The 22,863-nt window shown below is 44.2% G+C and overlaps 1 protein-coding gene across 6 annotated transcripts in view; it reads right to left on the bottom strand.

Moving 5' to 3' along the window:
* LOC147122869 (uncharacterized) overlaps nucleotides 1–22,863 on the bottom strand; it is a 278,977-nt gene that overhangs the window by 5,610 nt on the left and 250,504 nt on the right. For all 6 annotated transcript variants that reach the window (XM_085961537.1, XM_085961547.1, XM_085961528.1 and 3 more), the window contains 2 exons: nucleotides 20,826–20,909; nucleotides 15,562–15,685 (listed from right to left, as the gene is read on the bottom strand). In XM_085961537.1, the coding sequence (XP_085817663.1) occupies nucleotides 15,562–15,685; nucleotides 20,826–20,909 (208 nt within the window). The remainder of the gene's footprint in view (nucleotides 1–15,561; nucleotides 15,686–20,825; nucleotides 20,910–22,863) is intronic.

Below are 22,863 nucleotides of genomic sequence, written 5' to 3'. Positions count from 1 at the left end.
ATAGATAGGTTAAGTGAGTGGGCAAAGATCTGGCAAATGGAGTATAATGTGGGAAAATGTGAAGTTGTCCATTTTGACAGGTAGAATAAAAAGAAGCATATTATCTAAATGGTGAGAGATTGCAGAGGTCTGAGATGCAGAGGGATCTGGGTTACTATGCAGGTACAGCAAGTAATTAGGAAAGCTAATAGAATGTTATTGTTTATTGCGAGGGGAATTGAATACAAAAGTAGGGAGGTTATGCTTCAGTTATAATGGGCATTGGTGAGACCACATCTGGAGTACTGAGTACAGTAATGGTCTCCTTATTTAAGGAAGGATGTAAATGCGTTGGAAGCAGTTCAGAGAAGGTTTACTAGACTAATACCTGGAATGGGCGGGTTGTCTTATAAGGAAAGGTTGGACAGGCTAGGCTTTTATCCGCTGGAGTTTAGAAGAGTAAGAGGTGACTTGATTGAAACATATAAGATCCTGAGGGGTCTGGACAGGGTGGATGTGGAGAGGATGTTTCCTCTTGTGGGAGAATCTAGAACTAGGGGTCACTGTTTAACAATAAGGGGTCGCCCATTTAAGACAGAGATGAGGAGAAATATTTTCTCACAGAGGGTTATGAGTCTTTGGAACTCTCTTCCTCAGAGGGCAGTGGAAGCAGAGTCTTTGAATATTTTTAAGGCAGAGGTAGATAGGTTCTTGGTAAGCAAGGGGGTGAAAAGTTATCGGGGGTAGGCGGGAATGTGGAGTAATCGGATCAGCCATAATCTTATTGAACGGCGGAGCAGGCTGGAAGGGCTGAGTGGCCTACTGCTGCTCCTAATTCGTATGTTCGTATCTACCCTGCTAGTTACATCCTCAAAAAACTCTTAATAAATTTGTCAGCACGATTTCCCTTTCATAAAACCATGTTGACTCTGCCTAATCATATTATGATTTTCTAAGTACCCTGTTACCACTTCCTTAATAATGAATTCCAGCATTTTCCCGATGACTGATGTCAGGCTAACTGGCCTGTAGTTCCCGGTTTTCTCTCTCTTTCCTTTCTTGAATAGCGGGGTTATATTTGCTACATTCCAATCCGCTGGGACCTTTCTTGAATCTAGGAAATTTTGGAAGATCACAGCCAATGTATCCACTATCTCTGCAGCCACCTCTTTTAGAACCCTAGGATGTAGGCCATCAGGCCCAGGGGATTTGTTGGCTTTTAGTCCCATTAGCTTTTCCAAGTACTTTTCTTCTACTGATATTAATTACTTTAAATTCCTCGCTCTCATTAGCCCCTAGGTTCCCCACTATTTCTGGTATACTTTTTGTGTTTTCGACTGAAGACAGATACAGCACAAAATATTTCTTTAAAGCCTCTGCCATTTCCTTGTTCCCCAATATAATTTCTCCTGTATCAGCCTCTAAGGGACCAACACTCACTTTTGCTACTCTCTTTCTTTTTACATACTTGTAGAAGCTCTTACAATCTGTTTTTACATTTCTTGCTAATTTACTCTTATATTCTATTTTCTCCCTTTTTAAATACATTTTTTGGTCATCCTTTGCTGGTTTCTAAAGCTCCCCCAATCCTCGGGCTTACTACTATTCTTTGCAATATTACAGGCCTCTTCATTTAATCTAATATTATCCTTAACTTCTTTAGTTAGCCGCGGATGGCTCACCTTTCCCGTGGAGTTTTTATTTCTCAATGGAATGTGTATTTGTTGAGAACTTTGGAATATTTCTTTAAATGATTGCCACTGCTTATCTACTGTCATACATTTTAGTCTAATTTCCCAATCTACCTTAGCCAACTCGCCCCTCATACCTAGATAATTGGCTTTGTTTCTTTGTTTAAGTTTAAGTTTAAGACTCTGGTGTCAGACTTAAGAATGTCACTTTCAAACTCAATGTGAAATTCTATCATATTATGATTACTCTTTTCTAGAGGATCCTTTTAGGTTGTGAATATGGGAGGACAAGCTTTCCCTGGGTTCAGAAAAAGAAGGCAGGAGGGTAGTTAAACAATCAACTGATGTGGGGAAGCATAGTGTGTTCAGTTATTTTTACATTATGTGAAAACAAGTTGTACTGACTGAATTAAGTGAGTCCCATCATAATTGATGCTCTCCATGTTCAGTTGCTGTGAAATAATGTAGCTTAACGATTTGTATCTGGCCTCATCTTACTAGTGTTTTCTTGGTCTGCCTTCAAGAAGATTAGTGAAGCATATGGGGCCACTTGAAAAAAACAAATATCTGGTTCAGATCACAAGGTGGGGGTGTAATGTTACGTCCATGGGTTACACTATCGTAAAAGTAAACATTGGGTAGTGCGAGTCTACTTCACATAAAGAGCAAGGGATCCATTTCAGGAAGCAACTGAGGCCACTGAATCTGAGAAGGTATCTATGGTAGATCCTAATTTTTAATAGTATAACTTCACGTTAAATATGCCACTGTGATTTGGAATAAGCAAGGAACATTTGAGATGCTCTTGGCTTGTTTACACTTCACATCAGTGTCCATGCAACCATTTTAACCTACCTGGGAGTCAAACTCTGGTAAAACAGGAAGCTAGAGTAGGAGAGGGATTGGGGGGAAACAGGAAGTACACAGTGGAAACAGCTGCACAGACGATCTACATGACAAAGAAATCCATGAGCTCCTTGTACTTAGCAGTGGACAGGTTGGGTGATTGGGCAGAAACATGGCAAATGCACTATAATGTGGATAAATGTGAGGTTATCCACTTTGGTGGCAAAAACAGGAAGGCAGATAATTATTTGAATGGCAATAGATTGAGAGAAGGGGAAGTGCAAAGAGACCTGGGTGTTATTGTGCACCAGGTGGTAGAGAAAAAGCGGGGAATTATAGACCGGTAAGCCTGACATTGGTAGTGGGGAAAGTGCTAGAGTCTATTATAAAAGATGTAATAGCAGAGCACTTGGAAAGCAGTGACAGGATCGGACAAAGTCAACATGGATTTACAAAAGGTAAATCATGCTTGACTAATCTACTGGAATTTTTTGAGGATGTAACTGGTAAAATAGATAAGGGAGAACCAGTGGATGTGGTGTATTTGGACTTTCAGAAGGCTTTCGATAAGGTCCCACATAAGAGATTAGCGTGCAAAATTAAGGCACATGGGATTAGGGGCAAGGTATTGACTTGGATAGAGAACTGGTTGGCGGACAGAAAGCAAAGAGTTGGAATAAACGGGTCGTTTTCCGAGTGGCAGGCAGTGACTAGTGGGGTACCGCAAGGATCGGTCCTAGGACCCCAGCTGTTCACAATATATATTAATGATCTGGACGAGGGAATTGGATGTAATATCTCCAAATTTGCAGACAACACAAAGCTGGGTGGGAGGGTATGCTGTGAGGAGGATGTCGTGAAACTCCAGTACGATTTGGACAGGTTGGGTGATTGTGCAGAAACATGGCAAATGCACTATGTGGATAAATGTGAGGTTATCCACTTTGGTGGCAAAAACAGGAAGGCAGATTATTATTTGAATGGCAATAGGTTGGGAGAAGGGGAAGTGCAAAGAGACTTGGGTGTTATTGTGCACCAGTCACTGAAGGTAAACATGCAGGTGCAGCAGGCAGTTAAGAAGGCAAATGGTATGTTGGCCTTCGTAGCAAGAGGGTTCGAGTACAGGAACAAGGATGTCTTGCTACAGTTGTACAGAGCCTTGGTGAGACCGCACCTTGAGTACTGTGTGCAGTTTTGGTCACCTTACCTGAGGAAGGACGTTCTTGCCATGGAGGGAGTGCAGCGAAGATTCACCAGGCTGATACCTGGGATGGCAGGAATGACGTATGAGGAGAGATTGTGTCGATTGGGCTTATACTCACTGGAGTTTAGAAGATTGAGAGGGGATCTCATCGAAACCTATAAAATTCTGTCAGGTCTGGACAGACTAGATGCAGGAAGGATGTTTCTGATGGCCGGGGAGTCCAGAACCAGGGGTCATAGTCTAAGGATAAGGGGTAAGCCATTTAGGACAGAAATGAGGAGGAATGTCTTCACCCAGAGAGTGGTGAACCTGTGGAATTCTCTGCCACAGAGGGCGGTGGAGGCCAGTTCATTAAATATATTCAAGAAAGAGTTGGATATATTTCTTGAGGCTAAAGGGATCAAGGGATATGGGGAGAAGGCAGGGACAGGTTACTGAAATTGGATGATCAGCCATGATCTCATTGAAAGGCGGAGCAGGCTCGAAGGGCCGAATGGCCTACTCCTGCTCCTATCTTCTATGTTTCTATTTGAGGTGATGGAGAGGGAGCAGGGAGAGTTGATCTGGGCATTAACTGTGTAGAGTATCTTCGAAACTTCATAGTTGCAAGGCACTTCAAGTCAGCTACTATTCTCCATGTAAAAGTGCGGCATCGGCAGCGGCGGGAGGCGGAGCAGCGCGGCAGAGCGACTATAAGAGGCCCCAGAGGCTCAGGTAGGCCTCAGTGCGGCATCGGCAGCAGGTGGAGGCGGAGCAGAGCGACTACAAGAGGCCCCAGAGGCTCAGGTAGGCCTCAGTGCGGCATCGGCAGCGGGTGGAGGCGGAGCAGCGCGGCAGAGCGACTACAAGAGGCCCCAGAGGCTCAGGTAGGCCTCAGTGCGGCATCGGCAGCGGGTGGAGGCGGAGCAGCGCGGCAGAGCGACTACAAAAGGCCCCAGAGGCTCAGGTAGGCCTCAGTGCGGCATCGGCAGCGGGTGGAGGCGGAGCAGCGCGGCAGAGCGACTACAAGAGGCCCCAGAGGCTCAGGTAGGCCTCACCAATCTCCAATCTCAGGCAAGGAGAGAGGTAAAAAGTATTCAAGGTGTGACGTCACCACAAAACAGGTAGGTGATTGGTTGGAGTATTTCTCTCGTTTTAAAACTTTAAGTCTGTGGTTTATAGTTTTTAAGGTTGCTGTGGTGTACCAAGGCCTTTCTGGTGCAGAGTGACTGTTGGTAAACCATTTAACTGGTGTAACTAGAGGGATTGATTTAATTTAAATCCAATTAATTAAAGGGGATACTAGCATCTAAAATCGGGCAGAGGGTGTCCATAACTAACAATAAAAAATTTAATTAATTACATAGAATGGAGCAGGTGATGTGTTACTGTTGCGAGATGTGGGAGCCGGTGAACCCCATTGAGGCTCACGGTGATTACATCTGTGACAAGTGTCTGCTGCTACAGGAACTCCAGCTCCGTGTTGATGAGCTGGAGTCTGAGCTTCAGACACTGTGACACATCAGGGAGGGGGAGAAGTACCTGGACTCTGTGTATCAGGAGGTGGTCACACCTATGAAGTTAAGTAATTCAGATGTAGCCCATGGTCAGGGACAAGACGGTGTGACGACGAGTGAGGCAGGTACGGGAATCCAGGAGGTAGAGCTGGAGGAGCCGCAGCCCTTGCTCTTGACTAACAGGTTCGAGGTTCTTACTCCCTGTGGGGACGGGAGCAGGGACTGCAGGGAGGATTAGCAACCTGGCCACAGCACCGTGGAACGGGGGGCCATTCAAGAGGGGGGAGTAAATAGAAATGTTGTAGTGGTAGGGGATAGTATTATTAGGGGGATAGATAGAGTTCTCTGCAGCCGTGAGCAAGAGTCCCGAAGGCTGAGTTGCCTACCCAGTGCCAGGGTTAAGGACATCTCCTCTGGGCTGGAAAGAAACTTGCAGTGGGAGGGGGTGGATCCAGTTGTCGTGGTCCATGTTGGTACAAATGACGTAGATAGGACTAGGAAGCCGGTTCTGTTAAAGGAGTATGAGCAGCTAGGGGTCAAATTAAAAAACAGAACCTCAAGGGTAATAATCTCTGGATTATTACCTGAGCCACGAGCGAATTTGGCTAGGACAAATAAAATTAGAGAGTTAAATGCGTGGCTCAAAGACTGGTGTGGGAGAAATGGGTTTTGCTTCCTGGGACACTGGCACCAGTACTGGGGCAGGAGGGAGCTGTTCACTTGGCCAGTGCTGGGACTAGAGTCCTGGCGGATCATATAACTAGGGCTGTAGAGAGGGCTTTAAACTAACTAGTGGGGGGGAGGTTCCTAGAGAGCAAATAATAAAAATGACAACAGAGAAGGTCATAGACTTAGGTAGCAGTGGGGAAATTAAAAACCAGAGCGTGTCAGGAAGGGGCAGAAGGTATGGAGTAAAAGGTAAAGTAATAAAAAGGGCAAAAGCAGGAACTAAGTGTCACAAAACATATTTGAAAGTTCTCTATCTGAATGCACGTAGCATTCGTAACAAAATAGACGAGTTAATGGCACAAATAACTACATATGGGTATGATCTTGTGGCCATTACAGAAACATGGCTGCAGGGTGACAATGACTGGGAATTAAACATACCAGGTTATTTAACTATCAGGAAGGACAGGCAGGAAGGGGAGGTGGGGTGGCTATGTTAATAAAGGAAGGAATCACTGTAATACAGAGAAATGATATTGGGTCAAAAGATCAGGATAATGAAACAGTTTGGGTGGAGGTAAGGAATAATAAGGGGAAAAAAACACTAGTGGGCGTAGTCTATAGGCCTCCGAACAGTTGCAACTCTGTTGGACGGAGTATCAATCAGGAAATAGTTGAGGCTTGTAATAAGGGAGCATCTATAATTACGGGGGATTTTAACTATCATATTAATTGGACAAATCAAATTGGGCAGGGCTGCCTTGAGGATGAGTTCATTGAGTGTATTAGGGATGGGTTTCTTGAGCAGTATGTAACTGAACCGACCAGGGGGCAAGCAACCTTAGATCTGGTCCTGTGTAACGAGACAGGATTAATTAAAAATGTCCTAGTAAAGGATCCCCTTGGAATGAGTGACCATAACATGGTTGAATTCCATATTCAATTAGAGGGTGAGAAGGTTGGATCTCAAACAAGCCTGCTAAGCTTGAATAAAGGAGACTATGAAGGTATGAGAGCGGAATTGAGTAGAGTGGATTGGGAAAATAGATTAAAGGGTAAGACGATACATGATCAGTGGTGTACATTTAAGGAGTTATTTTACAACTTCCAAAAAATATATATTCCACTGAGAAGAAAAGGGTATAAAAGAAAAGACAGCCATCCGTGGCTAAGTAAAGAAATTAAGGATAGTATTCGACTAAAAACAAGGGCATATAAGGTAGCCAAATCTAGTGGGAGGATAGATGATTGGGAAAACTTTAAAAGACAGCAAAAAATAACAAAAAGATTGATTAAGAAAGGGAAGATAGATTATGAAAGTAAATTAGCAAAAAATATAAAAACAGATAGTAAGAGTTTTTATAGTTATGTAAAAAGAAAAAGGGTGGCTAAGGTAAATGTTGGTCCCTTAGAGGATGAGACCGGGAAATTAATGGTGGGAAATATGGAGATGGCAAAAACACTGAATGAATATTTTGTATCAGTCTTTACAGTAGAAGACACTAAGAATATCCCAACACTGGACAAACAGGGGGCTATGGGGGGGAGGAGCTAAACACGATCAAAATCACTAAGGAAGTGGTACTCGGTAAAATAATGGGACTCAAGGCGGATAAATCACCTGGACCTGATGGCTTACATCCTAGGGTCTTGAGGGAAGTGGCGGTAGGGATTGTGGATGCATTGGTAATAATTTTCCAAAACTCCCTGGACTCAGCAAAGGTCCCGGCAGACTGGAAAACTGCTAATGTAACGCCCTTATTTAAAAAGGGCAGTAGACAGAAGGCTGGAAACTATAGACCGGTTAGCCTAACATCTGTGGTAGGTAAAATATTGGAATCCATTATTAAGGAGACAGTAACAGGACATTTGGATAATCATAATTTAATAGGACAAAGTCAGCATGGTTTTATGAAGGGGAAGTCATGTTTGACAAATTTGCTGGAGTTCTTTGAGGAAGTAACATATAGGGTGGATAAAGGGGAACCAGTGGACGTAGTGTATTTAGACTTCCAAAAGGCATTTGACAAGGTGCCACAGAAAAGATTATTGCTTAAGATAAAAAATCACGGGATTGGGGGTAATATTCTGGCATGGATAGAGGATTGGCTATCTAACAGAAGGCAGAGAGTTGGGATAAATGGTTCATTCTCGGACTGGCAATCAGTAACTAGTGGTGTTCCACAGGGGTCAGTGCTGGGTCCCCAACTCTTTACAATCTATATTAACGATTTGGAGGAGGGGACCGAGTGTAACATATCAAAGTTTGCAGATGATACTAAGATGGGAGGGAAAGTAGTGAGTGAGGAGGACATAAAAACCTGCAAGGGGACATAGACAGGCTAAGTAAGTGGGCAGAGATTTGGCAGATGGAATACAATACTGGAAAGTGTGAGGTTATGCACTTTGGCAGGAAAAATCGTAGAGCAAGTTATTATCTTAATGGCAAGAAACTGGAAAGTACTGAAGTACAAAGGGATCTGGGGGTCCTGGTGCACGAAACTCAAAAGGTTAGTATGCAGGTGCAGCAAGTGATTAAGAAGGCCAATGGAATGTTGGCTTTCATTGCTAGGGGGATAGAATATAAAAATAGGGAGGTATTGCTTCAGTTGTACAAGGTATTGGTGAGACCGCACCTGGAATACTGCATACAGTTTTGGTGTCCATACTTAAGAAAAGACATACTTGCTCTCGAGTCAGTACAAAGAAGGTTCACTCGGTTAATCCCGGGGATGAGGGGATGGACATATGAGGAGAGGTTGAGTAGATTGGGACTCTACTCATTGGAGTTCAGAAGAATGAGAGGTGATCTTATTGAAACATATAAGATTGTGAAGGGGTTGGATCGAGTGGATGCGGGGAGGATGTTCCCGATGATGGGTGAAACTAGAACTAGGGGGCATAGTCTTAGAATAAGGGGCTGCTCTTTCAAAACTGAGAGGAGGAGGAACTACTTCACTCAGAGGGTGGTAGGTCCATGGAATATGCTGCCCCAAAAAGCTGTAGAAGCTACATCATTACATAAATTTAAAACAGAAATAGACAGTTTCCTAGAAGTAAAGGGAATAAAGGGTTATGGGGAGCGGGCAGGAATTTGGACATGAGTCTAGGTTCGGATTGGTCATGGCCCTGTGGGTAGCGGAGCGGGCCCAGGGGCCGTGTAGCCTGATCCTGCTCCTATTTCGTGTGTCTAATTCTGTTAGATTCAGGAGATGGTTCTGTGATAGTAGATTGGCGGTTAGGATCAGATCAGCCATGATCTTATTGAATGGCGGAGCAGGCTCGAGGGTCCGATTGGCCTACTCCTGCTCCTATTTCTTATGTTCTTATGTAAAAGTATGGACCACCTCAATGGTACACTACACCAATCTTGTAATGCACATTATGAGTCCTTATTAATAGATAAATTATATAAAGCCCTTGCTGTTTGATATTTCATGTGCTCAAAAATCACAAGACATTGTGGCTGATGGGATGAAAGTCTCCACTGTTTGATGGATCCTATGTAAAATGAGTTGTGAGGGAAGATTTTCCTGTCCTCTCGGATCCTACGCCTTAAATGCGCTGCTCCTGCCCAGTTCCAGGAACGCCAGGATTGTGTGTCCTGGGAGTCTGTATGACACAAGTCTGGTCCTAGCAGCAGAATAAAGAGACATTACTGCATGTTGGGCCTTGGAGGTTAGGACCCTGCCAATGGAAAGAGTCAGAAATATCAGTCCTCTGTGCAGTCTTAATCCGACTCCTAGTGGGTATGAACCTCCAGCACAAAATTGTCATTAATTCTGTTTTTTAATTCATTTTTGGGATGTGGGCATCGCTGGCAAGGTCAGCATTTATTGCCCATCCCTAGTTGCCCGAGAAAGTGGTGGTGGGCCATCTTCTTGAACTGCTGCAGTGTAGTGGTTTGATATGATTGTGTGGCTTGACTTCAGAGGGCAATTGGTGTGGGGCTAGAGTGACATATAGGCCAAACTAGGCAAGGATAGCAGGTTTCCTTCCCTAAAGGACATTAGTGATCAGTTGGGTTTTAAGTTTCATGGGCACTTTTACTGATAACATGTTTAAAAAAAAAAAAATTCTAGATTTTTAAAAACTGAATTCAAATTCTCAAACTGCCATGGATTTGAACTTACATCTCTGGGTTATTAGTCCAGTAACATTACCATTACAATACCATACCCAGTGCAGTTCCCTGTTGTCTAGAGCAGGTCTGTGTGTAGGGAGAAACTGTGCAAAATTTTATTTATCTCGCTCAAGTTTTTATAAAGCTTTTTCCCATTCTATCTGGGTAACTTTTTACTTCTTTATTTGAATTAACATGCAATTTAGGAGTCATATCTTATGAATCAATTTCAACATCCTAAAACTTACTACAATTACACAGCAGACTACTTAAGTCTAACAGATCTTGGGGATGGTGAAAATGAGGTATAAAAGCGTGGATATTTAAAAGTTGTTGCATCACATAACATTGCCATGACTTGTACTGACAGAGATATGTTAACAATGATAATAACCTTACTGCATAGAGTCTGGTGTAATCCATGCCAGTACTGCAGGCAGAAACATGCATGCCAATTTAGTTAATTGTTCTTTGATGAGTAGGAAAATTTCTTGACCTTACTAAAATTATTTGGAAATAATTTGTAGTCTAGGGTTCAGAACATCACCAGGGTCATGCATGTGCTGACTCATTTGTTTGTGGTCTACTTAATGGAGAAGGAGCTCTAATTCTAAAATTACAGTAAATCTTCACTTTAGGCTTGAATACAGCTGGCAAAGAATTTTGGCCCGGAATTTGTGGTCGGAATGACGGCAAACTGGCAGCGTTTGCCGTCATTCTGTCTTTGAAACTGACCACAACTTCGGGATTTGGCGCATGTGCAGGCGCATGCGGAAACCCTGAAGCTGCGGTCAGTCAATGACAACACTGAAACAGGCTGCACTGTGCCGCCCCCTCCCCCCCACAGAGCCGGCAATCTGTGTAATCAGCCAAATCATTGAAACCGACGAAGACTTCGGCTCTTCCGCAGTAAGTACGCTGTTAAATTCCCCACTAAAAGTTAGAGACAAAGGGATTTTGACAGCATTATTACTGCTAAACAAATGTTAAGGGCCTGGGCATTCTTAAGGGGGAGGGTGAGCAGGCAGAGGTCGTGGTCCACATTGGGACCAACGACATAGGAAGGAAGGGGGATGAGGTCCTGCATCAAGAATTTAGGGAGCTAGGTAACAGATTAAAGAGCAGGACCTCGAAGGTTGTAATCTCTGGATTACTCCCAGTGCCACGTGCTAGTAAGTATAGGAATGGGAGGATAGAGCAGATGAATGCGTGGCTAAAGAGTTGGTGTAGGGGGGAGGGTTTTACTTTCCTGGATCACTGGGCCTGCTTCTGGGAAAGGTGGGACTTGTACAAGTCGGACGGGTTGCACCTGAACCAGAGCGGGACAAATATCCTTGCGGGGAGGTTTGCTAGCACTGTTGGGGGGGGGTTTAAACTAACTTGGCAGGGGGATGGGATACAGAGGGGAGCTGAAATAGGGGGTGATGTGCTGCCAATTATAGAGAAAAAAACAAGTCAGCTTGGTAGACAGGACAAATATATAAGGGCAAGGCTGGATGGCATCTATTTTAATGCAAGGAGTCTTGCAAATAAGGTGGATGAACTGAAGGTGTTGATAAACACATGGGAGTATGATATTGTTGCTATCACGGAGACATGGTTGAGGGAGGGGCAAGACTGGCAGCTCAATATTCCGGGGTACAGAATCTTCAGGCGAGACAGAGGGGGAGGTATAAGAGGAGGGGGTGTCGCAATATTAATTAAGGAGTCAATTACTGCAGTAAGGAGGGATGATATATTCGCAGGTTCCTCTAATGAGGCCATATGGGTGGAGCTTAAAAACAAAAAGGGGGCAAGCACTTTGCTGGGAGTGTACTATAGGCCTCCAAACAGTCAGGGGGAGATAGAGGAACAGATATGTAGGCAAATCTCAGAGAAATGTGCAAATAATAGGGTAATAATAATGGGGGATTTCAACTTCCCCAATATTAACTGGGATAGTCAGAGTGTGAAAGGCTCAGAGGGTGTAGAATTCTTAAAGTGCATCCAGGAGAGCTTTTTGAGCCAGCATGTAGAAAGTCCTACAAGAGAGGGGGCGGTACTGGACCTAATTCTAGGGAATGTGGCCGGCCAAGTGGAAAAAGTGCTAGTAGGTGAGCACTTTGGTGATAGTGACCATAATATGGTAAGATTTAAGGTGGTCATGGAAAAGGACAGGGATGGGCCGGAAATAAAGGTTCTAAATTGGGGGAAGGCCGATTTTAATAGGATAAGGCAGGATCTGGCCAAAATGGACTGGGATCAGCTACTTGTAGGAAAATCCGCATCGGAGCAATGGGAGGCTTTCAGAAGGGAGATTGAGATCATACAATGGCAACATGTTCCCGTAAAGGTCAAGAGTGGTTCCAAAAACCACAGGGAACCTTGGATGTCGGGATATACGAGAATGGATTAGGAAAAAAAGGAGGGCTTTTGGTAGATACAAAAGGCTAAAGACGGAGGAAGCCCTAGAGGAGTACAAAAAGTGCAGGGGGATACTTAAAAAAGAAATTAGGAGATCAAGGAGGGGCCATGAAATAACACTGGCGAGCAAAATAAAGGAAAATCCTAAGATGTTTTACAAGTATATTAAGGGTAAGAGGATAACTAGGGAAAAAATAGGGCCCATTAGGGACAAAAGTGGCAATCTGTGTGTGGAGCCGGAAGGTGTAGGAGGGGTTCTAAATGAATTTTTTGCATCTGTTTTCACTATGGAGAAGGACGATGTAGACATAGAAATAGGGCGGGGGGACTGTGATATGCTCGAGCATATTAACATCGAGAGGGAGGAGGTATTGGCGGTTTTAGCTGGCCTAAAAATGGATAAATCCCCAGGCCCGGATGAAATGTATCCCAGGCTGCTGGGTGAGGCAAAGGAAGAGATTGCGGGGGCTCTAACACATATATTCAGGACCTCTCTGGCCACAGGGGATGTGCCAGAGGACTGGAGAACCGCTAATGTAGTACCATTATTCAAGAAGGGTAGTAGGGAAAAACCGGGGAACTACAGGCCAGTGAGCCTAACATCAGTGGTAGGAAAATTATTGGAAAAAATTCTGAGGGACAAAATTTGTCTCCACTTGGAGAGGCAAGGATTAATCAGGGATAGTCAACATGGCTTTGTCAAGGGAAGATCATGTCTGACTAATTTGATTGAATTTTTTGAGGGGGTGACTAGGTGTGTGGATGAGGGTAACGCAGTGGATGTGGTATACATGGATTTCAGTAAGGCCTTCGATAAAGTCCCGCACAGGAGACTGGTCAAGAAGGTAAGAGCCTATGGAATCCAGGGTGCCTTGGCACATTGGATACAAAACTGGCTTAGTGGCAGAAGGCAGAGGGTGATGGTCGAAGGTTGTTTTTGTGACTGGAAGCCTGTGGCCAGTGGGGTACCACAGGGATCGGTGCTGGGTCCCTTGCTGTTTGTGGTCTACATTAATGACTTGGATATGAATGTAAAGGGTATGATCAGTAAGTTCGCGGATGATACAAAAATTGGTAGGGTGGTAAATAGCGAGGAGGGTAGCCTCAGTCTGCAGGACGATATAGATGGGTTGGTCAGATGGGCGGAACAGTGGCAAATGGAATTTAACCCGGAAAAGTGCGAGGTGATGCACTTTGGGGGGACTAACAAGGCAAGGGAATACACAATGAATGGAAAGACCCTAGGCAAGGCGGAGGGTCAGAGGGATCTGGGTGTGCAAGTACACAGATCCCTGAAGGCGGCGGAACAGGTGGATAAGGTGGTAAAAAAGGCATATGGGATACTTGCCTTCATTAGCCGAGGCATTGAATATAAGAGCAAGGAGGTTATGATGGAGCTGTATAAAACACTGGTTAGGCCACAGCTGGAATACTGTGTGCAGTTCTGGTCGCCACACTACAGGAAGGATGTGATCGCGTTAGAGAGGGTGCAGAGGAGGTTCACCAGGATGTTACCAGGGCTGGAGCGCTTCAGCTATGAAGAGAGACTGGGCAGATTGGGTTTGTTTTCCTTGGAGCAGAGGAGGCTGAGGGGGGACATGATTGAGGTGTACAAAATTATGAGGGGCATAGATAGGATGGATGCTGAGGAGCTTTTTCCCTTCGTAGAAGGGTCAATAACTAGGGGGCATAGATTCAAGGTAAAGGGCGGGAGGTTTAGAGGGGATTTGAGAAAGAACTTTTTCACCCAGAGGGTGGTTGGAGTCTGGAACTCACTGCCTGAAAGGGTTGTGGAGGCAGAAACCCTCACAACATTTAAGAAGCATTTGGATGAGCACTTGAAATGCCATAGCATACAAGGCTACGGACCAAATGCTGGAATATGGGATTAGATTAGACAGGGCTTGATGGCCAGCGCGGACACGATGGGCTGAAGGGCCTCTATCCGTGCTGTATTACTCTATGACTCTAAAAGTAGTTTTAATTTTGTGTAGTGTGAAATTTGTCCATTTAAAAAAAAGTTAATTTTTTTAAGAAAGTTTAAAAAAAATTAATTTATTTATTATTGTCCATCTTTATTTCAAGTTTGCCTTTTCCCCATGTGAGAGCCCCAATCTTTGTTTTGCTCTCTCTAACATTTTTTAAAAGTTAGAATTTTAAGAGCTTACTCACTTCCTTGTTCGCTGTCTGTGAGAATTCTGCATTTTGATTGGCTGCTCAGACAGCTTGTTGACGTCCCAGCAGTTCGCACAAGAGAATCCCCACTATACTTCATTGATTCCAAGTGGCCATCTTTCACGAGCAAGCCCAGAGAGTGATTCAGGTTATTATATATGGAGGGCATCAAATCTGAGCCCAATCCTGTACTTGTGCAATGTCTGCACGTGTACTTTACAACAGGCATTACTGGATAGTGACCAAAAATCTGGGTTGAAATGGTTTCAAAAATCGGTGTTGGGGGTTGGGGGAGGTGGTAGGAGGTTGCAGAGATCAGGCGTAACCCAATGCAAGTGTTGGGATGTGCCTGCTCAGGAACATCATCACTGATCCTGCCAAAGTTCACCGGGTCAGGAGGAGATCCTTTTAATCGTAATATCACTGCTATGTGCCCCAGCCACATTGTGCAAAATCTGGTGGAGATTGCTGGTACGAAGGGAAGGGAGGGTGTGTGGCAGTCAACATCAGTCCCCCACTGGAAAGAAGTTAAATGTAGACTCCTTTGTAAGGGAGACTCTTTAAAAACATTTTAATGTAAAAATAAAGCATGTACCTGCTATTTCTTTGGGGATTCAGGGCACAATCCCAACCTGGCTTACCAAGTGGGTCCCCACCTGGCCGCCTGGTATGCCTAGTCTCACCAGGCATACCAGCTGCCAATCCTGCTCCGGTCACGAGAGGCTGGGTATGCAGGAACTCTGACACTCAGTCCTAGTTCTGGCCCCGGCCCCTCTGACAAGGCCGCTGTTTCTATTTGCTGTTATATTTCTTGAGTCACTGGGTTTGACTGTTTCCCCTGGTGGTTTAGAAAGGTGCTGCTCCTTAATTGGTAGAGTGAAGATTTATCTACCAAATATATCAAATTCTCTCTCGCAAGACATATTTTCCCATTATTGTTTGGAATACGAATAATTGTAAACAGAAAGCACATACCGGGTTACCATCCTCCTGTCAGAATCTTCATTCTGTATTAGGTGCTGAAAATATTCTTCCACAGCCTTAGCAGTCACAGCTTTCCGTAGGTAAGGATAATAGAGAGGGTGCCGAGCTATGACTCCTAGTTGAACAATGTAGACAATGAAAGTCAATAAAAATAAAACACGCAGTCACAGTGTCTCAGGTGATTATGTGGCAAAAAAGGCACGATCAGGAAATAACGACACACTGAACTTAGCTTTTCAGTACACACTCATTTTCTAATGTCTGTTGTTGTAAAGTCTAGCTGTTATTTTTGTTACCATTCAAAACGACTTGTATTTTCATACTAATTTGCCTGCCACAACTTTCCAAGGATTTCTTATGCATAGATATTGTAAGAGACCAGGAATAGACAGATCACACAAACTCAAAAGTACATTAAGATGTTGGCAGACGACTGTAGATTTAATTCTTAGTACAGCTATTCATTTAGCAAATTGTTATAACCAAAACAGTAAAATAAGTAAATGTGACCATTTTCAGCATTCCAGAGGTCTCAAAGAATTGATGAAGCCAGCAATTGTCTGTCATTTTCCTTCAATGCAGACAGAGCCCAGGTGTAGGGCCTGGAGAAAAATTGCAAACTCTGTAGTGCTCCGAAAATGAATGACAACAGTCCTACAGGCTTTATTTAAAAAATCATACTCATCAAGGTGAGAGATATTGGTAGTAGGGAATGAAACAATTTCATTATCTATCATCCAGCTTGCCAAAAGTTAGATACAGCCTGGTTAGAAGCAAAGTAAAGTTCATTCTACTCTGCCCCACTGTACCTCGGTGCCTCAGCCCCAGCCTTAAAGGATAGGCTCAACTGCATGAATGTTATATTTTACCAATTCTCAATGGAGCCACCTCATAATTTCTTTGAGTGTGTTAATTCATGCCAGTTAGTGTTTAATCACTGGCAGTTTGGTGCTGTGTTTGGAACTGGATTAAGAGTCGAGGTGCTTTGGACAGTAGTCTTTACAGCATCTTGAGGGAATGCAAATGAGTCAGTTGTCTAGGTAACAGATGATGTATAGGTGCTGAATTTGAAGGAAGAATGTCATCACAGATGGACACGTCTTTTAATATTCATTCTCCGAAATGGGCATCACAGGCAAGGCTTTGAGAGAGTAATGTAAGAGGCTTCATAAGAACATAAGAAATAGGAGCAGGAGCAGGCCACATGGCCCCTTGAGCCTGCTCCGCCATTCAATAAGATCATGGCTGATATTCTACCTAAACTCCACTTTCCTGCCCGATCCCCATATCCCTTGATTCCCTTGGTGTCCAAAAATCTATCAATCCCAGTCTTGAATATACTGAGCATCTACAGCCCTATGGGGCAGAGAATTCCAAAGATTCCCAACCCTCTGAATGAAGAAATTTCTCCTCATCTCAGTCCTAAATAAGGATCCCTTATCCTGAGACTGTGACCCCTGGTTCTAAATTCTCCAGCTAGGGGAATTAGCCTCTCAGCAGCTACCCTGTCAAGCCCTCTAAGAATTTTATATGCTTGAATGAGATCACCTCTCATTCTCATCTAGAAAATGGGGACAATAGCGAGCGAGAGAGCTAAGAGACTGACTGACGACACCCAGGAAGCTCTCCCAATAAACTTGAAATGTCCATTTGCACAGTTTTTGCTTTCAACCAAGTTTGGGCACTTGAAAATAAGCTAATATTGTGATATGTAACAGTTACACCCCCTTCGTTGCATTCCCTCTAAGGCAAGTGTATCCTTCCTTAGGTAAGGAGACCAAAACTGTACACAGTACTCCAGGTGTGGTCTCACCAAGGCCCTGTACAATTGCAGCAAGACTTCCTTACCCTTATACTCCAACCCCCTTGCAATAAAGGTTAACATACCATGGCCTAGAAATTGAGTTTGCGCTGCGCCAGGGCTTTAGCGCCGGAAGTTAGCGCCGGCGCTAAGTCCCTTTGCGCGCGCCAAAAATTCAGTAGCGCCGCGCCCAAACGGCTGCCGGCGCTACTGAAGGGTTTTAGCGCCTGAAAACTGGCGCAATGCGCCGCATAGCGGCGCTATTCCGGCGCCCGCTGCGGTGCGGCAGGCTCGGGAAGTGCAGGCCTCCTCCTTCCGTTAAGGAGGAGCTGCCTGCACCCGGCCGCGGCCCGCGCAAATCTCTTCAAAAATGAGCCCGGCACCTCGGACAAGTGCCGGGCTTGCATCTGTTCCGGGGGGGGGGGGAGAAGTCCGGGGAGGGAGCTGCGGGCAGGCGGCCGGCGGGAAAGCGGCCGGCCGGCGGGAAAGCGGCCGGCCGCCGCGCCTCCTTAAAGCGCCGGCGCAGACTCCGGCAACACTCGTTTGCCGGAGTCTTAGTTGCGGCTGCCACTGGCGAGGCGGCCGCAACTGAATTTCGGCTTGGGGCCGGGTTACCACGGCAACCGGGACGCTGCGCACACCGATGACGTCATCGGTGCCGGCGCAGCGCTACCGGTCTACCGCCGCGGAAGGGCGCCAGGCAATTTAGGAACCGGCGCCAATTGCAGCGCTAGGCCCTCTAGCGCCGCAAAATTGGTGCTAAGGGCACTGAATTTCTAGGCCCATATGCCTTCCTAATTGCTTGCTGTACCTGCATGTTAACTTTCTATGATTCGTGTACAAGAACACCCAAATCCCTCTGCATATCAACATTTACTAGTCTCTCACCTTTTAAAAAATATTCTGCTTTTCTATTCTTCCTACCAAAGTGGATAATTTCCCATTTCCCCACATTATACTCCAGAAAAGGTGACTGGAAAATTCTGTTCCAACAACAACAACTTGTATTTATATAGCGCCTTTAACATAGTAAAATGTTCCAAGGCGCTTTGCAGGAGCATTATTAAACAACATTTGACACTGAGCCACACAAAGAGATAGAGGTAGATGACCAAAAGCTTGGTCAAAGAGGTAGATTTTAAGGAGTGTCTTAAAGGAGGAGAGAGAGGCGGAGAGGTTTAGGGAGGGAATTCCAGAACTTAGGGCCCTGGCAGCTGAAGGCACGGCTACCAATGGTTGAGCGATTAAAATCAGGGGTGCTCAAGAGGCCGAATTTGAGGAGCGCAAATGTAGGTCATGGAGGAATTTGAAAACTAGGATGAGAATTTTAAAATCGAGGTGTTAAATTTAAAGTAGTAATTTTGTGCAGTGGCAATTTATGCTCCTTACAATGAACTTCAAGTACATTCAAGAAGGAAGACTTCGGATCATCTAATCATACAGATTGTTGAGATGGAAGCCTGGCAAGCTGTCTCCTGAACAGTTGAATAATGGGTGGTAAAACCATCATGTTCAACATATTTTTCAGAAATCTATTTAGATAACTGAAACCTCCATTCTTTTGGGGACAAATCGGCAGTCAAGAGTTTTCTTTTCCCAGATTCGCGGAACCTTCATTTTATTTGGGAATACAGTCAAAAGTGTATCTGGATGCTGGATTATCCCTAATATGAACATGAAATATGCCTTTCACAACTTTGTTAATAAGCCAAACTGGTCTTACTCTTCTATTCTGTCCCTGACCTATTTCAGGGATAAATTCCTTTTGCATCTTAAAAACTATCCCTATGAAGCGATTCTACTTTCCTTCCCCACCTTTTCCTGCCAGTATTTCTTCCTATTTTACCATTCCCATGCATTCTCTCATAACCTTAAAATTATACAGAACGGGAACAATATCATGTGAGATCTGTGGGACTATCGCATTTAACAGTGTTAAACAAATCACTCTCTGATTGCAGCATTGATATGTGAAAGATCACTGAATGAAGAATGATAAAAATTAATTAATGCTCAGTTGTACATACATTAAAAACAAGTTTACTATAATCGAAGTTGGTCTTAAAAGCTGCTTGTGCACTTATTTTTTTAACCAGTAACTTGCAAGTGACAATATGTGAGGCTTAATAAAACAGTGAACAGCTAACTTTATGATTAGATTTGAACAGCTGCAAAGATTACATTCAAACTGTACTATTCCCACATTGAACAGTGATTATACTTCAAAGTACTTAATTGGCTGTAAAGTGCTTTGGGCCATCCTGAGAAATGAACAGAAGAGGAGTGACAACATTTTGGATGGTGGGACCTGGAGATTCTGAGCTGCCGCCAGAGGCAACTGAAGATGTTGGTTTTGAGAAGTGCGAAGGGAGTTGGGGGGGAGAGAGGAAATGCCCAGGGTTGTGAACTGGGGCACAACACAGGAAACTAAAATCAATGAGCAACCAGGGCTGGAGGCAGCAGCTGAGGATCGGGCACAAACATGCAGGGAACATATGCTGGAAGCCAGCAAGTTGGAGCTGAGGCAGAGATAGTCATGCAAGAGCAGGAAGTAGGGCTCAAGGTGGCGGTGGCCTAGGATTGTCATGATGCCACAAGGCAGAACAGGAATGGCAACATGTTGGATAGTGGAGCTGTGGGAAGGGATGTGTAGCCATTCGGAAATAGCTGAAGATGTTGGTTTGCAGGAGCGAGAGGAGGGGGGGGAAGGGGGAGGAAGGGGAGGGGGGAGGGAGGGGGGAGGGAGGGGGGAGGAGGAGGGGTGGGGTGGGGGAAGGGGGGAGGGGTGGAGGAGGGGGGGAGGAAGAAGGGAGGGGGGGAGGAAGAAGGGGGGGAGGAGGAGGGGAGGGGGTTGGGGAGGGGAGGGAGGGGGAGGGGGGGAGGGGAGGGAGGGGGAGGGGGGGAGGGGAGGGAGGGGGAGGGGGCAAGGGGAGGCCTGTCCAGGATTGAAAACTGTGGCACAGCACTGGAGGCCAGATGGGTGACCAACATGGGCTGGAGGCTGCGGCCCAGATTAACATACATACAAGTCTTGCATCCACTGCAGGTCTGTCACACTCCAGGTTTCATATTATAGATGTTACACTTCTGTTACAGGTGCAAAACAATCTTTAAAGGAAATAAAGAAAGCTAATAATTAACCTGGAGCCTGAAATTTACAAGCAGGTAAGAAGTGCTCTCGGCAGTTTACAAGTAGCATTTGCACTTTCTCGCAGGGAGTACTTGCGTATGGTCTTAATATGACAGTCATGGTTATCAGCTAAAAACTACCGTATTCCCGACTACATGTGAGCAGTGCCACAGAAGTACTGATAATAAATCATGTGTTTTTTTTAAAAAGTGAAAATTAATTAACATAACTCATAGAAAAGTGATTATTGAAAAATGAATATTACTACCATTTAAAAAAAGTATATGAAAACAGCCAGACTTAATCATACAAAAATTGAGTTACCTATATTGGCAGAGTTGCCTTTGTCACCGCTTCTGGTGTAGGCCAGTTCTTCTAATCGATAGCTGTAAGGGCCAATGGGTAAATCTAAATGTTTAAACAATTAAAAGCAAGAGTCAGGAGATACAATGAAATTAAAAATTGTAATAATTAAAAAAAGTAAGTTAATAGTTGGAATACAAATCCTTTTCAATCTATAAAATTATCTCAATATGTGCATGTTGTATAAAGTACTCAAAATACCATGCAAAAGTATTAGGTTAACAGTAAGCAGAATTAAAGTGCAGTAATTAATTAATGATCTTTAGATACTCAACCTGAATCCGGAAATTTCTTTCAATAGCGAGAAGGAAACAGCAGGTCACAGGATTACTTTAAAGGGAACTATCTATACTGCTAATCACTTTAAGACTGGGTGTGTGAAGTTAATCCCAAGTGCATACACGTAATTAATGGCATTGGCATAAAAGCAAGTCTGTTAGTCAATAAGGTGGGGGTTGAAAGGTTAAGGCACTCAAATGGAAATGAAATGTTTAATACCCCATTTACAGGATTGGCTTTAATAGTACAACTTTAACTGCTGTGTACTGGCATCAGTAAATATGAACAGTCACCTGCAGTGGCAATGAAGACCGCATCTGCAATTTTGGATTGTCCGCACGCAGGCTGACGTCTGCGCATGCTCATGAAAAACAATGATGTGCTTTCAGTACTGCTAACTTATTGGAACATCTCTCAATATCGGGAAAAGTTCAGGGCAGACTGGTAAAGAGTGTAAATGTGACTTTGTATTCATTGTGTGTGCATGAGGTTCTTGCGCAAGCAATTGTTTTAAAGCCATGTTCTCGATTTTGGAGCAACTTCATTGCCACTCCCATTGCTGCTGAAACTGCAGTGTAAAAGGAGTATGTTGAGAAACCTATTCAAAAAAATAAACAAATAAAGCACTTTCAGTGAAACAAAGAAACAAGAAAGTTTGGAAAGTGCCTAGCAGATTCTCAGGAGATCTCAATGAATTACTTTGGAACTGACATCACTGTTGTTCTGTATATGTAAATACAGCAGCCAATTTGCGCACGGCAGGGTCCCACAATTAGCACTGAGATAGCTGACCAGCTCATCTGTTTTTGATGGTGTTGGTTGGCCTGCTCTTCTTCGAATAGTGGCCATGGGATCTTTTACATCCACCAGAACAGGCAGATAGGGTTTCATTTGAATAATGGCACTTCCGACAGTGCAGTAGTCCTTCAGTACTGTACTGAACTGTCAGTCTAGACTATATTCTTAAGTCCTGAACTAGTGCTTGAACCCACAGGCTTCTGACTCGGATGAATGCTACCAGAGCCAAGCTAATGCTAAATAAGTCCAAATTGATTTAACTATACCGTACTTGAAATTGGACTTTAAAAATAGCAATGAAATTAAACATACACATAAGTAAAGGCTTCTGTTAAAAACTTGCCCAATTCCATCATCATTTTAAATCGTATTGAATTTTTAAATTATTATTCATTCTCAGGATGTGGGTGTCGCTGGCAAGGCCAGCATTTATTCCCCATCACTAGTTTTGATGCTACAAAGTGGCTTGCTAAGCCACCTCAGGGGGCAGTTAAGAGTCAACCATTAGTACGATAGCAAAATACTGCAGATGCTGGAAATCCAAAATAACAACAGAAAATGCTGGAAAAACTCAGCAGGCCAGGCAACATCCGTGGAGAGAAAATAGAGTCAACATTTCGGGTCAAAACCCTTTTTCAAAACTGGAAAGGAAATGAAATAGATCGAAAGGCAGGGCTGGGAGAGAACAAAAGAAGTGAAGAGACATAAAGCGGTATTCAAAACGAGACGAGATGGTGATAGGACTGGTGGAGACAAAAGACGGCTCAGATTAGGTGTGAAATGTTCTGGCAGAATGAGAGACAGCTGCCATGTGGGAGAGAAAAACAAGGGTGGGGGGGAAAAGGGCCAAAACAAAGATGTGGATAAAATATAAGCAAAAATGTAATGGGGACCGAGGTTGGGTGACCGCTTTGCGGAACAC

This window comes from Somniosus microcephalus, chromosome 2, assembly GCF_052327205.1.
Source record: "Somniosus microcephalus isolate GS21.2 chromosome 2, FLI_Smic_1.0, whole genome shotgun sequence".
NCBI classification, from domain to species: Eukaryota; Metazoa; Chordata; class Chondrichthyes; order Squaliformes; family Somniosidae; genus Somniosus; species Somniosus microcephalus.
Note: the sequence above shows the minus strand (reverse complement) of the source record. Positions and strands in the feature narration are given on the sequence as shown.